At 39.2% G+C, this 13,096-nt stretch overlaps 1 protein-coding gene across 2 annotated transcripts in view; it reads right to left on the bottom strand.

The window, feature by feature from the left end:
* Nucleotides 1-2,263: 2,263 nt before the first annotated feature.
* Nucleotides 2,264-13,096, bottom strand: part of LOC140476769 (secreted frizzled-related protein 4-like) — a 30,007-nt gene continuing 19,174 nt past the window's right edge. For both annotated transcript variants that reach the window (XM_072569571.1, XM_072569572.1), the window contains exon 6: nucleotides 2,264-3,805. In XM_072569571.1, the coding sequence (XP_072425672.1) occupies nucleotides 3,623-3,805 (183 nt within the window). In that variant the 3' untranslated portion in view covers nucleotides 2,264-3,622. The remainder of the gene's footprint in view (nucleotides 3,806-13,096) is intronic.

Raw genomic sequence — 13,096 nt, 5'->3', positions numbered from 1 at the left:
ATCTAAATCTAATTCAACTCCACCTGCCAAAACTACAGCTGATCTATGTCAGTTGTATCATTTGACAACAGTCTTCACTATCTATAACTCCACCAGTCCAGAGTGAAAGACAGAAAAATGCCATTCATCCAAAGTTTCAGCCATAGTTACTGCACAGCCAAGAACATCATGGATAAGGTAGGCAGTAACAATGATACAAGTTACTTTGTTTTCATTGATTTCTAAAATATGGATCTTACTGGCAAGACTGACATTGACATCCCACCCTAATTGTCCTCAGATGATGATGATGATAAGCCATCTTCTTAAACTGCTGCAATTCATGAGGTCTCGGTACTGCCACAATTTTGTTAGGAAGGGCGCACCATTATTTTGACATAGTAATAATGAAGAAATACAGAAACTGGCAAAGTACGAAAAAAACTTATGAAGATATTGATACACTGCTTCTGAGGATCAAAGTGTGTTCACAGAAAAAAATTGGATAAATGCATGAAAAATAAAAAAAAACTATGGAGAAAGAGAAAGGGAAATGGGTTAATCGAATAGATCTTCCAGAGATCTGGGATAACCATAAATGGTTGAATAGCCTTTTTCTATTCTGTATCCATCGATAAATCAATAAATTTGCCAGACTGAGACATCAGGAGCAACACCCACATACTTGATACTGCTACTGGATAGAAGAAAATGACTGTACCAAGTAGAGATGTGAAGGATAGAATTTCTGTTCAGGGAAGCAAGGATCATGAAGAGGTGAATACCACAGAATCAATAGACAATTCCTTGCGATACGAATTCCATTTGATTATACTGAATGAAGCAAACTTTGCTTTGTAGCCATCCTACTAAAGGTAGAAGGAGCTTTGCACTTTCAAATGAATTTAGAAAGAGTACAGCAAACTCTATAAAAATACAGTGTAGAGTTTTCAGTTGTGTTAAAAACTTAACTTTAACCTACCTTTTTTACATCTTAGTATATTATTTAAGTTTTAATTAAAGTTTATTCAATTTTGATTTTAGTTTATTTATTTGAGTAAGACTTAAAACTTGAAATCATGTTGTCTGATCTTTGTGTAATTAATTAGGATTTTTTAAAAATCTATTTTCATTCGCACCTGCAGAAATTGTAACAGCATCTATGAGGAAGCTGCTACTAGCTGACTGCTGCTTGGTAGCATTATCAATAAACCTTTTCATTACTTTGATGATGTTTGAGAGTAAGCAATGGTAACCACCTTCCGTTTAAACTTGACATGGTGAAAAGGTTTGCGTGTTCCAATGATACCTTGAATGATTTCACCTAGAGCTCCTTGCTCCAGGTAGTGCTACTCAATGTGGAAAAGTAAGAAGAAGTGCAGTCCAAAAAGTCCCCAAAAGCATAGCTGGAAAAGGAAACTTAATCAGCTTCTTACTGGTGGAGAAGGGCTCAATGACAAGTTGATCTCAACCTTTACAGCTTGACACATCACTCGCACTCTGTTCATCAAACTGTCAGGGTTGAAAGCTCCACGGTCTCTACATTAAACAAAATCACATGTAGGCTTCTACCAGGATCCATTTCCCACATTCTGTGCCAATTGAGAATTGGCAATGGAGTCAAAACTATGAACCTGGGAGTCCTTAATCAAGAATCTGCACACTGTTAATAGATGCATGAAGGTCACTGAATACTTATGTTGAAATAGAGTTGTTTTAAGCAGTTACATTTGTAACTGAGCAGTCCACTTCATGATATCCTATGCTCACCCCAAATAGAGCTGAAAAATGTGTTGCTGGAAAAGCAGGTCAGGCAGCATCCAAGGAGCAGGAGAATCGACGTTTCGGGCAGAAGCCCTTCTCCAGCATCTGCAGTCCTCGCTTTCACCCCAAATAGAGACAAAGAAAAAAAATGCCCAACATTACTGGCTGGGTGAACTTTACCGAATGTTCAGAATGACAACTTGTCAATCAAGCTGCACACACTGTAAATCGCAACATTTTAGTGATGAGGGAGCTTCTGTGAAGAATGTTTCAGATCATTTACCTATCATTGGAACTGGAAGTATTTTAGCGATCAATAGTTTCAATAACATCTTGCATTTCTGATTAAAATTAATTGGCCCAGAATTTTAATTCTGTTTCTCTCTAGGTCGTTGATCTGCGGACTGTTTTAACACCATTTTCATTTTATTTTCAAAAAAATAATGTTCACCAGTGGGATTGATTTGGTGGTGATTATTATTTACCTGAAAAGAAAATACTAAATAAATACAAAGAGGTACACCTGTCATGAATGTTTATTTCATATTTCTGTGGGAGAGGAATGTTGAATTTTAGGCATTTAAGAGATGCACTTGAATGGGACAGGCAAGCTCTAAAAACTTTTCAGTAAAAAATTTCTTGTTATTTCCATTAAAATGTTGTTATAATCAATTAATTGTAGCTGTGATTGATCACATGCAGATATTCTATATTACTAACGATCTACTTTCAGTATTTCCAGCAATCACAACATAATCATTGCCAACAAAACCACCACAATCAACATTTCAGTTCTTAGGGATTACTTATTTTTGTTTCTGTATTTCTGCCTCAACTTTAATAAAATCATTTAACAGTTTGCAAATCCCTAACATGTCTTACTGGTTTGCAACTTCTATGACCAGCAGCAGAAAGATCCTGAACTACATAAAGACAGCAACACTGACTAAGGAGCTAAAATTGTACTAGCAGGTAAAAATATTTATATTCTCTTAAAATAGCTGCTTTTCATCTTATCATCACATTTTATGTTGTAAAGCACTTCTTAAACATATTTAGAAGTTCCCATGTTGACACTGATATGTCATTGTCTGTAGTCAGCAAATTCTCCAGTCCAGTAAAAACCTAATCCTAAAACTGCCAGATTATGGACATACAATCTGGATTTGTAAAAGTCACAACTAGTTTTAACATTATCAGAAACATCCATATCACTGTTTTGTACAAATTACAGGAAATTAACAAATTTGATGCATGTTCATTAAGGTGCATTCCTGGAAACACAAAACTCTTAAGAATGGCTTGAAATTTTCAAAAATTTATAAAGATAATAATTAAAAATACAAAGATAAAATCCAGTCTGAAAATCTGCAGCTCTGTATATTAAGCTGTGCGTTGCAGAATAATGTTTTAAATAAGTAATGCTAAATATCGTGTATTGCAGCAACATGATCTATGCAATGGGAAGAGTCAGTTCAAATGTAAAGAGTGACTTGTGGAGACCACTTTGGCACAAACCCAATACAGCAAAACAACAAAGTCAGTAGCACAAGTATCGACATACTAAGGAGCATTAGCTGCAATAAAGAGATTGATATCAGATGTACCTTTGCTATGAAAAATGGTAAGTGAGAAAGATGAAGGCATATAAATGTCCACCGTTTTGTAGTGCAAACCAATGAACATGGTTAGCAGTTTCTGCCTATGACATTTAAAGTTTTAGAGTTTTAACAACGTTAAACAATAATTTGGAAATGCAATAGTGCAATAATTACCAGGTTGCTTATAGGTAGAAATAATCTGCAGATTGTTACTTGCTACTGAACCAAGATCTGACTTTCCAAATATTAGATGATTGCAGTTATAGAAATTTTCCAGTTCATACTTCCTTGGCTTCCTTCTTGCCTTTATTTTTGTTGATCTTCCTGGGGTTGCTAGGAGATTTATTTGCATTCTTTGAATTTGACTTTGGACCACCACTGTGTTCACTACGTCCTGCATTTTGCTTTCTTTCTTGCATGATACGCATCTGCTGTTGCTGATCTAGTCTTTGTTCCCAGCGCTAATGAAAGCAAAATAACAAGACACCAGTAAAATGAAACAATATGGAAAGATAATTTCTAAAATAAAGCACCATCTTTGATATTAAATATGGCAAATACAGCAGTAGGTCCTTAGGGTTCAGGTACATAAGTCTTTGAAGTTTGGATCACATATAGACAGAGTGGTTAAAAAAGCATTTAGCACACTTGCCTTCATTTGAGTATAGGAATTGGGAAGTTATGTTGAGGTTATACAGGACATTGGAAAGGCCTCTTCTGGAGTATCATATCCATTTGTGGTCATCCAATTATAGGAAGGATATTATTAAGCTGGAGAGAGTTAAGAAGAGATTAACCAGAATGTTGCTGGGTATGAAAGATTTAAGTTGCAAAGAAAGGCCGAATAGACTAGTTCATAAGAGGTTGAGAGGTGACCTTACAAAAGTTTATAAAATTAGGACAAATGATAAGTGTCTTTTCCTTAGTATGGGGGATTTCAAGACTAAGGGGCAGAGGAGAGATATTTACAAAATACATGAGGGGCAAATATTTTACACAGAGGGTGGTTCATGTGTCAAATAAACTTCCTGAAGAAGTGATGGATGTGGGCACAGTTACAACATTTAAAAGACATTTGGATTTGTTTATGAATAGGAAAGGTTTGGAGAGATATTGGCCAGAAGCAGGCAGATGGGATTAGTTTAGTCTGGAATTATGTTCAGAATGGACTGGTTGGATTGAAGGGTCTTTTCCATTTTGTATGATTCTAATACTCTGTGACTCCGTGAACATGTATGCTGTGGAAAAGCACTAAGGTGACAATATATTTGGATCAGGATATATCATTACATCATTCTCATTTTATGGTAATGTGTGACACTATCAATTGGTAAATTTTTTTTATATCTTCTAAGTAATAAAGTTCGTTCAAGAAAACATCTCAAAACTTTGGTCAACAATCAGTATGAACTATTTTCTCCACATTCCCATACTTTACTGAGATATTGATAGGATGCTTCTGGGTTTGCCTGGAACTGCTGTGCATTAATGATTGTGTATGTTGGCAGGTTCTTCAGTATGGGGAAGGCACAACATTAGAACACAGTGGATTTGATTGTTGGAGAGAGGAGGAACTATAGCAGGAAGTGAAGCAAAACAGCATGTGCAGTTAGAGAAAGGGATAGGAAAGGTAGGAGGACCAACAGTTGCCCAATGTTATGAGTGCAGCATAGCGATTCCAGCATACATAGATGCATATAGATGTACAGCACAGAAACAAACCCTTTGGTCCAACTTGTACAAGCCAACCAGATATCCTAATCTAATCTAGTCCCATTTGTCACAATTTGGCCCATATCCCTCTAAACTCTTCATATTCATATACCTATCCAGATGCCTTTTAAATATTGTAATTGTACCAGCCTCCACCACTTCCATTCACACAGCACCCTCTGCATGAAAAAGTTGTACCTTAGGTCCCTTTCAAATCTCTCCCCCTCACCTTAAACCTATGGCCTCAAGTTCTAGACTTCCCAACCCAAAGGAAAAGACCTTGTCCATTTAGCCTATCCACGCCTCTCATGATTTTCTAAACCTCTAAGGTCACACCTCAGCCTCTGACATTCCAGGGAAAACTGCCTCAGCTCTATTCAGCCTCTCACAAAAGTTCAAACCCTCCAATCCTGGCAACATCATTGTAAATCTTTTCTGAACCCATTCAAGTGTCACAACATCCTTCCAATAGGAGGGAGACCAGAATTGTACACAATATTCCAAAAATGGTCTAACCAACGTATAGCCACAGCATGACATCTTAACTCCTATACTCAATGCACTGACCAATAAAGAAAGGATACCAAATGCCTTCTTCATTTTCCCATCTACTGTGACTCCACTTTGAAAGAACTATGAACGTGCACCCCAAGGTCTCTTTGTTTAGCAACACTCCCCAGGACCTTACCATTAAGTGTATAAGTCCTGCCCTGATTTGCCTTTCCAAAACGCAGCACCTCACATTTATCTAAATTAAACTCCATCTGCCACTCCTTGGCCCATTGGCCCATCTGATCAAGATTCCATTGTACTCTGAGATAACTTTCCTTACCATCCACTGCATCTCCAATTTTGGTGTCATCTGCAATGAGATAACAAGAATCAAGAGAAAGTATATTCCTGTCAGGGTGAAAGAGAAGGCTGGTAGGCATAGGGAATGCTGGATGACTAAAGAAATTGAGGGTTTGGTTAAGAAAAAGAAGGAAGCATGTGTCAGGTACAGACAGGATAGCTCTAGTGAATCCTTAGAAGAGTATAAAGAAAGTAGCAGTATACTTAAGAGGGAAATCAGGAGGGCAAAACGGGGACATGAGATAGATTTGGCAAATAGAATTAAGGAGAATCCAAAGGGGTTTTCCAAATATATTAAGGACAAAAAGGTAACTAGGGAGAGAATAGGGCCCCTCAAAGATCAGCAAGGCGGCCTTTGTGTGGAGCCACAGAAAATGGGGGTAATACTAAATGAATATTATGCATCAATATTTAATGTGTAAAAGGATATGGAAGATATAGACTGTAGGGAAATAGATGGTGACATCTTGCAAAATGTCCAGATTACAGAGGAGGAAGAGCTGGATGTCTTGAAACAGTTAAAAGTGGATAAATCCCCAGGACCTGATCAGGTGTATCCGAGAACTCTGTGGGAAGCTAGAGAAGTGATTGTTGGGCCTATTGCTGAGATATTTATATCATCGATAGTCACAGGTGAGATGCCAGAAGACTGGAGGTTGGCTAACGTGGTGCCACTGTTTAAGAAGGGCGGTAAAGACAAGCCAGGGAACTATAGACCAGTGAGCTTGACCTCGGTAGTGGGCAAGTTGTTGGAGGGAATCCTGAGGGACAGGATGTAGATGTACTTGGAAAGGCAAGGACTGATTAGGGATAGTCAACATGGCTTTGTGTGTGGGAAATCATGTTTCACAAACTTGATTGAGATTTTTGAAGAAGTAACAAAGAGATTGATGAGGGCAGAGCAGTAGATGTGATCTATTTAGACTTCAGTAAGGCGTTCGACAAGGTTCCCCATGGGAGACTGATTAGCGAGGTTAGATCTCATGGAATACAGGGAGAACTAGTCATTTGGATACAGAACTGGCTCAAAGGTAGAAGATAAATGGTGATGGTGGAGGGTTGCTTTTCAGACTGGAGGCCTGTGACCAGTTGAGTGCCACAAGGATCGGTGCTGGGCCCTCTACTTTTTGTCATTTACATAAATGATTTGGATGTGAGCATAAGAGGTACAGTTAGTAAGCTTGCAGATGACACCAAAATTGGAGGTGTAGTGGACAGCGAAGAGGGTTACCTCAGATTATGACAGGATCTGGACCAGATGGGCCAATGGGCTGAGAAGTGTCAGATGGAGTTTAATTCAGATAAATGTGAGGTGCTGCATTTTGGAAAAGCAAATCTTAGCAGAACTTATACACTTAATGGTAAGGTCCTAGGAAGTGTTGCTGAACAAAGAGACCTTGGAGTGCAGGTTCATAGCACCTTGAAAGTGGAGTCACAGGTAGATAGGATAGTGAAGAAGGCGTTTGGTATACTGTCCTTTATTGGTCAGAGTATTGAGTACAGGAATTGGGAGGTCAATGTTGTGGCTGTACAGGATATTGGTTAGGCCACTGTTGGAATATTGCGTGCAATTCTGGTCTTCTTCCTATCGGAAAGATATTGTGAAACTTGAAAGGGTTCAGACAAGATTTACAAGGATGTTGCCAGGGTTGGAGGATCTGAGCTACAGGGAGAGGCTGAACAGGCTGGGGCTGTTATCCCTGAAGCGTCAGAGGCTGAGGGATGAACTTATAGAGGTTTACAAAATTATGAAGGGCATGGATAGGATAAATAGACAAAGTCTCTTCCCTGGGGTCGGGCAGGCCAGAACTAGAGGGCATAGGTTTAGGGTGAGAGGGGAAAGACATAAAAGAGACCTAAGGGGCAACGTTTTCATGCAGAGGGTGGTACGTGTATGGAATGAGCTGCTGCAGGATGTGGTGGAGGCTGGTACAATTGCGACATTTAAGAGGCATTTGGATGGGTATATGTATATGAAGGGTTTGGAGGGATATGGGCCAGTCGCTGGCAGGTGGGAGTAGATTGGGTTGGAATATTTGGTTGGCATGGACAGGTTGGACCGAAGGGTCTGTTTCCATGCTGTACATCTCTATGACTCTATGACTTTATGACTCTACTAACCATACTTCCTACGTTCACTTATATAATCATTTATGTAAATGACAAAAAGCAGTGGACCCAGCACCAATCTTTGTGGCATACCACTGGTTACAGACCTCGAGTCTGAAAAACAACCCTCCACCACCATCCTCTGTCTTCTACCTTTGAGCCAGTTCTGTATCCAAATGGCTAGTTCTCCCTGTATACTGTGTGATCTAACCTTCCGAACCAGTCTGCCATGAGGAACCTTATCAAATGCCTTACTGAAGTCCATACGGAGCATATCCACTCCTCTGCCCTCATCAATCCTCTTTATTACATCTTCAAAAGACTCAATTAAGTTAGTGAGACAAAATCTTCAATGCACAAAGCCATGCTGACTATCCCTCATCAGTCCTTGCCTTTCCAAATATATGTAAATTTTGTCCCTCAGGATTCTCTCCAACAACTTGCCCACCACCGACATCAAGTTCACCAGTCTATAGTTTCCTGGCTTTTCCTTAATACCTTTCCATTTAATTAAGTCAGGAACTGTTAGTTTACATCTAGGTAGGCAGCCAAGCTGAAATGACGATAATGATGGCAGTTCGGTTTCAAGTGTTGCATCCTATTCTGTTGCACACTGGGAATGCTCCCCGATACAGATAGTGCTGTGGTAGCTGCATGAGTTGAAAATGTTCACTGGAATTTGGTTCTATGTCAAAATACTCAGAGAATTAGTACAGACACAGTGGACCAAATGGCCTCCTTCTACATGATAACAATTATGTGATCTGCTGATGATCATGTCCAACTGGTCCTGAGGTCGTCTTAGATATCCCCAGATTTTTTTGGTCTGGACATTGGTATTCTTCTCAGAAAGCTTGTTAAAACAGCAGTCAAGTGGTCTCTGCCCATGGTCGACTACCCAAGCTATAATGTTCACAACAGGAGGGCCATGTCTCATAGTCTGCACCCACTCATAAATTAAAATCCCCAGGAGATAAATGCTCTGCTGAAAACAGTGCTAAACTCACAAACTTGGTCTTTCTCCTCTGTAGTGGAGTACATCACTGTAGCATAGATATTAATGAGGTTAGCTGGTTCTGTTTGAATTGAGAAGCTGATGGAGAAAACATAACCTGAACCTTTTGTGAGGATCTCTATCGTTGGAAATAGCAAGTTCCTTACAGTGAGGTCTATCTTGTGCTTGAACATTTCCACTGAACTCCTCCTCTACATGACAAAGGTATAATAAGTTTCTTTCTGTGATCAGCTGTCAGTGAGCCTTTCTCTTCTCTGGAAGCTATGTCAATGTTTAGTCATTGTGATGGAATCTGTACTATTTAAGTATAATTTTGAATGTTTTTGAGGCAGACTGAACTTTAAAACAACAGTTAAGATGAAAGGCAACAGAAATATTAAGCATAGAAATGCAAAAGAACTTCCCAGACTTTAAGAAAATCTGGACCAAGCTGAAGTTGAGAAATTGAAACTAAACCTTAATACAAGATATAAAAGGATAGAAATGTGGTTAAAGCAAACATTGTTTCTGCTGTTGTAGCACAAACAAATGTAAGAAAACTTAAGGAAAAGAGGCTAGATCAAGAAGCTAGGAATAAGCAAAGAGAATAAGTCACAAGCTCAGGACTGCAGGATTATGCTCATTCCATCAGCATGCACTCATGGTGAAGTCAATGACGTCTGTACTGATAAAGCCAGATTCATCAGCTGGATGCCAGCCATATTCATTAGGATATGGTGCAGTGGCCATTGAGCCATGATCTCCTAGGCATCTGTGCCAAGGACAACCGCAAGTGAGATGTGAGGATGGCAAGCATTTATTTTGACGACTAGGAGTCAGTCAAAAATGGTCATGCCCTCTGGAGACTGGCTGTATAGGGGAATCATTGGAGAAATAATGTAACTAGATTGCCAAAGGCATTTGATAAGGTACTACATAAAATGTAATTACACAAGACACAGGGTTATGAATTTGAAGACAATATATTAGCTAAATAAAGGATTGACTACCAGACAGAAAGCAGAGAGTATGGATGTACAGAGAATTTTCAAGTTGACAGGCTGAAACTAGAGGAGTTTTTTTTATTTGTTCATGGAAGGCAGGCATTACAGACAAATTCATCACTTATTCCTTTCCTAATAGCTCTTAAGAAGGTAGTGAACAGCCACCTTTTTGTACCACAACAATCCATCTGGTGTAAGGATACCCACAGCGATCCATCTGGTGTAATCTTCGTATTCATCTAGATCTTGGAACTCTCCAATATTGCTGTGGGTATCCTTACACCAGATGGACTGCTTCATATTTAAGATCTAGGAATGGAGTTGAATATTGAAAAAATCATCAATGTGCATCTTCACGTCTGACATTATACTAAAAGGAAGGTCACGGATGAAGCAGTTACAGCTAGTTGGGCCGAGGAAACTACCCTGAGGAGTTCCTGCAGAGATGTCCTGCAATTGAAATACTTACCTTTATGCAACCACATTTCTTTGTGCTAAGGTTCCATACAGTGGAACATTTTACCCTGCTCCCCATTGACTCTGGTTTTGCTGAGACTCCTTGATGCCACACTCGATTAAATTCAACCTTGATATCAAAGCCGCTTATTCTGCCTTCACCTGTGGAGTTCACTTTCTTTGTCCATGTTTAGACCCAGCCTGCACTGAAGTCAGGAGTTGAGTGGTCCTTGCAGAAACTAAACTGAGCACCAGTGAATAGGTTATTGCAGAGCAATTTCAAATGAACTGGATTGTCAACAACAAAGTCAGAAATTGCTGGAAAACTCAGCAAGTCTGACAGCATCTATGGACAGAAAGCAGAATTAATGTTTCAGATCCAGTGACCCTTCTTCACTTCTTTCTCTCCACAGATGATGCAAGACCTCCTGAGTTTTCCAGCAATTTCTGGATTTTGTTTCTGATGTTCAGTATCCACAGTTCTTTGGTTTTTGAATACTATTATCAATGACCTCTTCCAACACTTTGTCAATGATCAAGATCAAGAGCAATTGGTATATTGGAAGCTAGTCTGCTTGCATTTGACCTGATGATTATCACACAGCGAGTGGTTAAGGTCTGGTATCAATGGTCTGAAAGGATGGTGGAGGCAGCTTTAGTTGATGCATTCAAAAAGGCATTAGCTAATTATTTAAATAGAAATAATGTGCAGAATTATGAGAAAAAGGCAGGAGAATGACACTAAGTCAAAATGCTCAAAAAGCTGAGCCAGATATAATGAACTGAAAAACCTCCTTCTGTGTTGTAACAGTTCTGAGATTCTGTGTTTGTGAACAGGACATACCATTTCAGGTTGCCAGGTAAATACTAGAGTTAAAGCTATACTACTCTGACTGTTGTTAGTCTTGGACTACAAGTATTCAATAGTGTTGTGGGAATGTTGTCAGGTCTCATAGCCTTTGCAATTTTCAGTGCCTTCAGCTATTTCTTTGCATCATTTTTTAAAAATTCATTCACAGGATCTGGACATAATTGGCCAGGCCAGAATTTATTGCCAAGTGGGTGGTCAACCACATTGTTGTGGGTCTGGAGTTGCATATAGGTTATCATTTGGCTCTTAATCCCAGATTTCATTTTTTCCTTTTGTCAGACAGGATTTGAAGCTGGGTCTCTGGATTAATTGTCAAGTGATAATGACACTAGGCCATCACCTCTTCCTAAATGCAGTGAATCAAATTGGCTGAAGTCTAGAGTCCTCAAGAAAAGGCCCAGATGGATATATCAGGATGGAAGTGTTTGCAAATTCTATGGTATTATTTTTCCACTTACAAAAATGAGGATATTTATGAAGCTTCATCCTGCTGTTGTTTGGCTATTTTTCTACTACCATTCCTGATTGGATAGAGCAGAACTGAAGAGTTTTGATCTGTTCCACGTGTTGAGGAATTTCTTAGCTCTATCACATGCTACTTCATCTGCTTGACACGCAGTTGAGTCCTGCATCGTAGGTTCTCCAAGTTGACACCTCACTTTTAGGTATTAATGGTACTGCATATAGATGTCTCATGCACACTTAATTGAACTAGGGTTGCTCTTTGAGCTCGATGGTGATAGTAGAGTAGGTGAAATGCTGAACCACAGTTTACAGATTATATCAAATGCAATTCTACTGCTGTTGCTGATTCCCAATAACTCACAGATGCCCAGGTTTAATTGCTAGATCTGATCAAATTGTATCCCATCTCACATGAAGGTAGAGCTGCAAAATATGATGGGCAGTACTGTCCAAATGAAAAGAGGACTTCATCTTCTCAAGGATAGTGTGATGCTTGTTACTATCAGTGTTGTCAATGACAGTTACATTTGTGACAAGGTCAAATAGTTTTTTCCTTCTTGTTTCCTTGCCACCAGCTGCATATTCAGTCTATTGGCAACCTCACAGCCTTAAATGTTACAATGTCCTTTTGAGGAGCCAGATGAACCTTTCTATCCTGAAATATATAGAAACAGATTCCACCATCTCTCCCTTAAGGAGTGAGAGAGGTGAACAATTTGCACATATCAGGTATTGGCATCTGCATTACATCTTCCCTCTAGTGTTAATGTCAGGCATTCATCTTTAGTGTATATCCTGCATCTTGGCTGCATTATGCAATTGAAGTGGAAGTAAATATATATTTACAAAAGTGTACATTTTACAAAAAAAATGAAAACTTGTAACACAAATGAGCCTTTCAATTATTTTTTTCCTCTCCCTCCCACAATTTCTAAGTGCACAGCTAAGTTCTGCATATAGGATGGAGTGAGTGCATTGTGTGATATGATCTACAGACTTCAAAGATTTGGGTGGTTGTCCCTGAGTAAACTTTGACATAAAAGTTGTTGAAAATGTTCTGCCCAGATACAGGTTCACCCTCCTCAGATTCAAATGCTGGAGGCATAAGGATAATAGGCAGAGGATGAGGTAGAGGCCAAGATACTTCTGGAGTGCCTGTCTATAACTCCTCCTCCCTATAAGTGTCTCCTTGAGAGGAAACGGCATCAGAAGTGAGGTAGAGATCTTTTATCCTTTTTTTTTTGCTTTTCCATTGAGCACCCATGGCTAAAGCAAAGGAGTAAAGATC

The sequence above is a fragment of the Chiloscyllium punctatum genome, chromosome 5 (genome assembly GCF_047496795.1).
Source record: "Chiloscyllium punctatum isolate Juve2018m chromosome 5, sChiPun1.3, whole genome shotgun sequence".
NCBI lineage: Eukaryota > Metazoa > Chordata > Chondrichthyes > Orectolobiformes > Hemiscylliidae > Chiloscyllium > Chiloscyllium punctatum.
The sequence above is the reverse complement of the archived record's forward strand: the minus strand, read 5'-3'. Positions and strand labels throughout refer to the sequence as shown.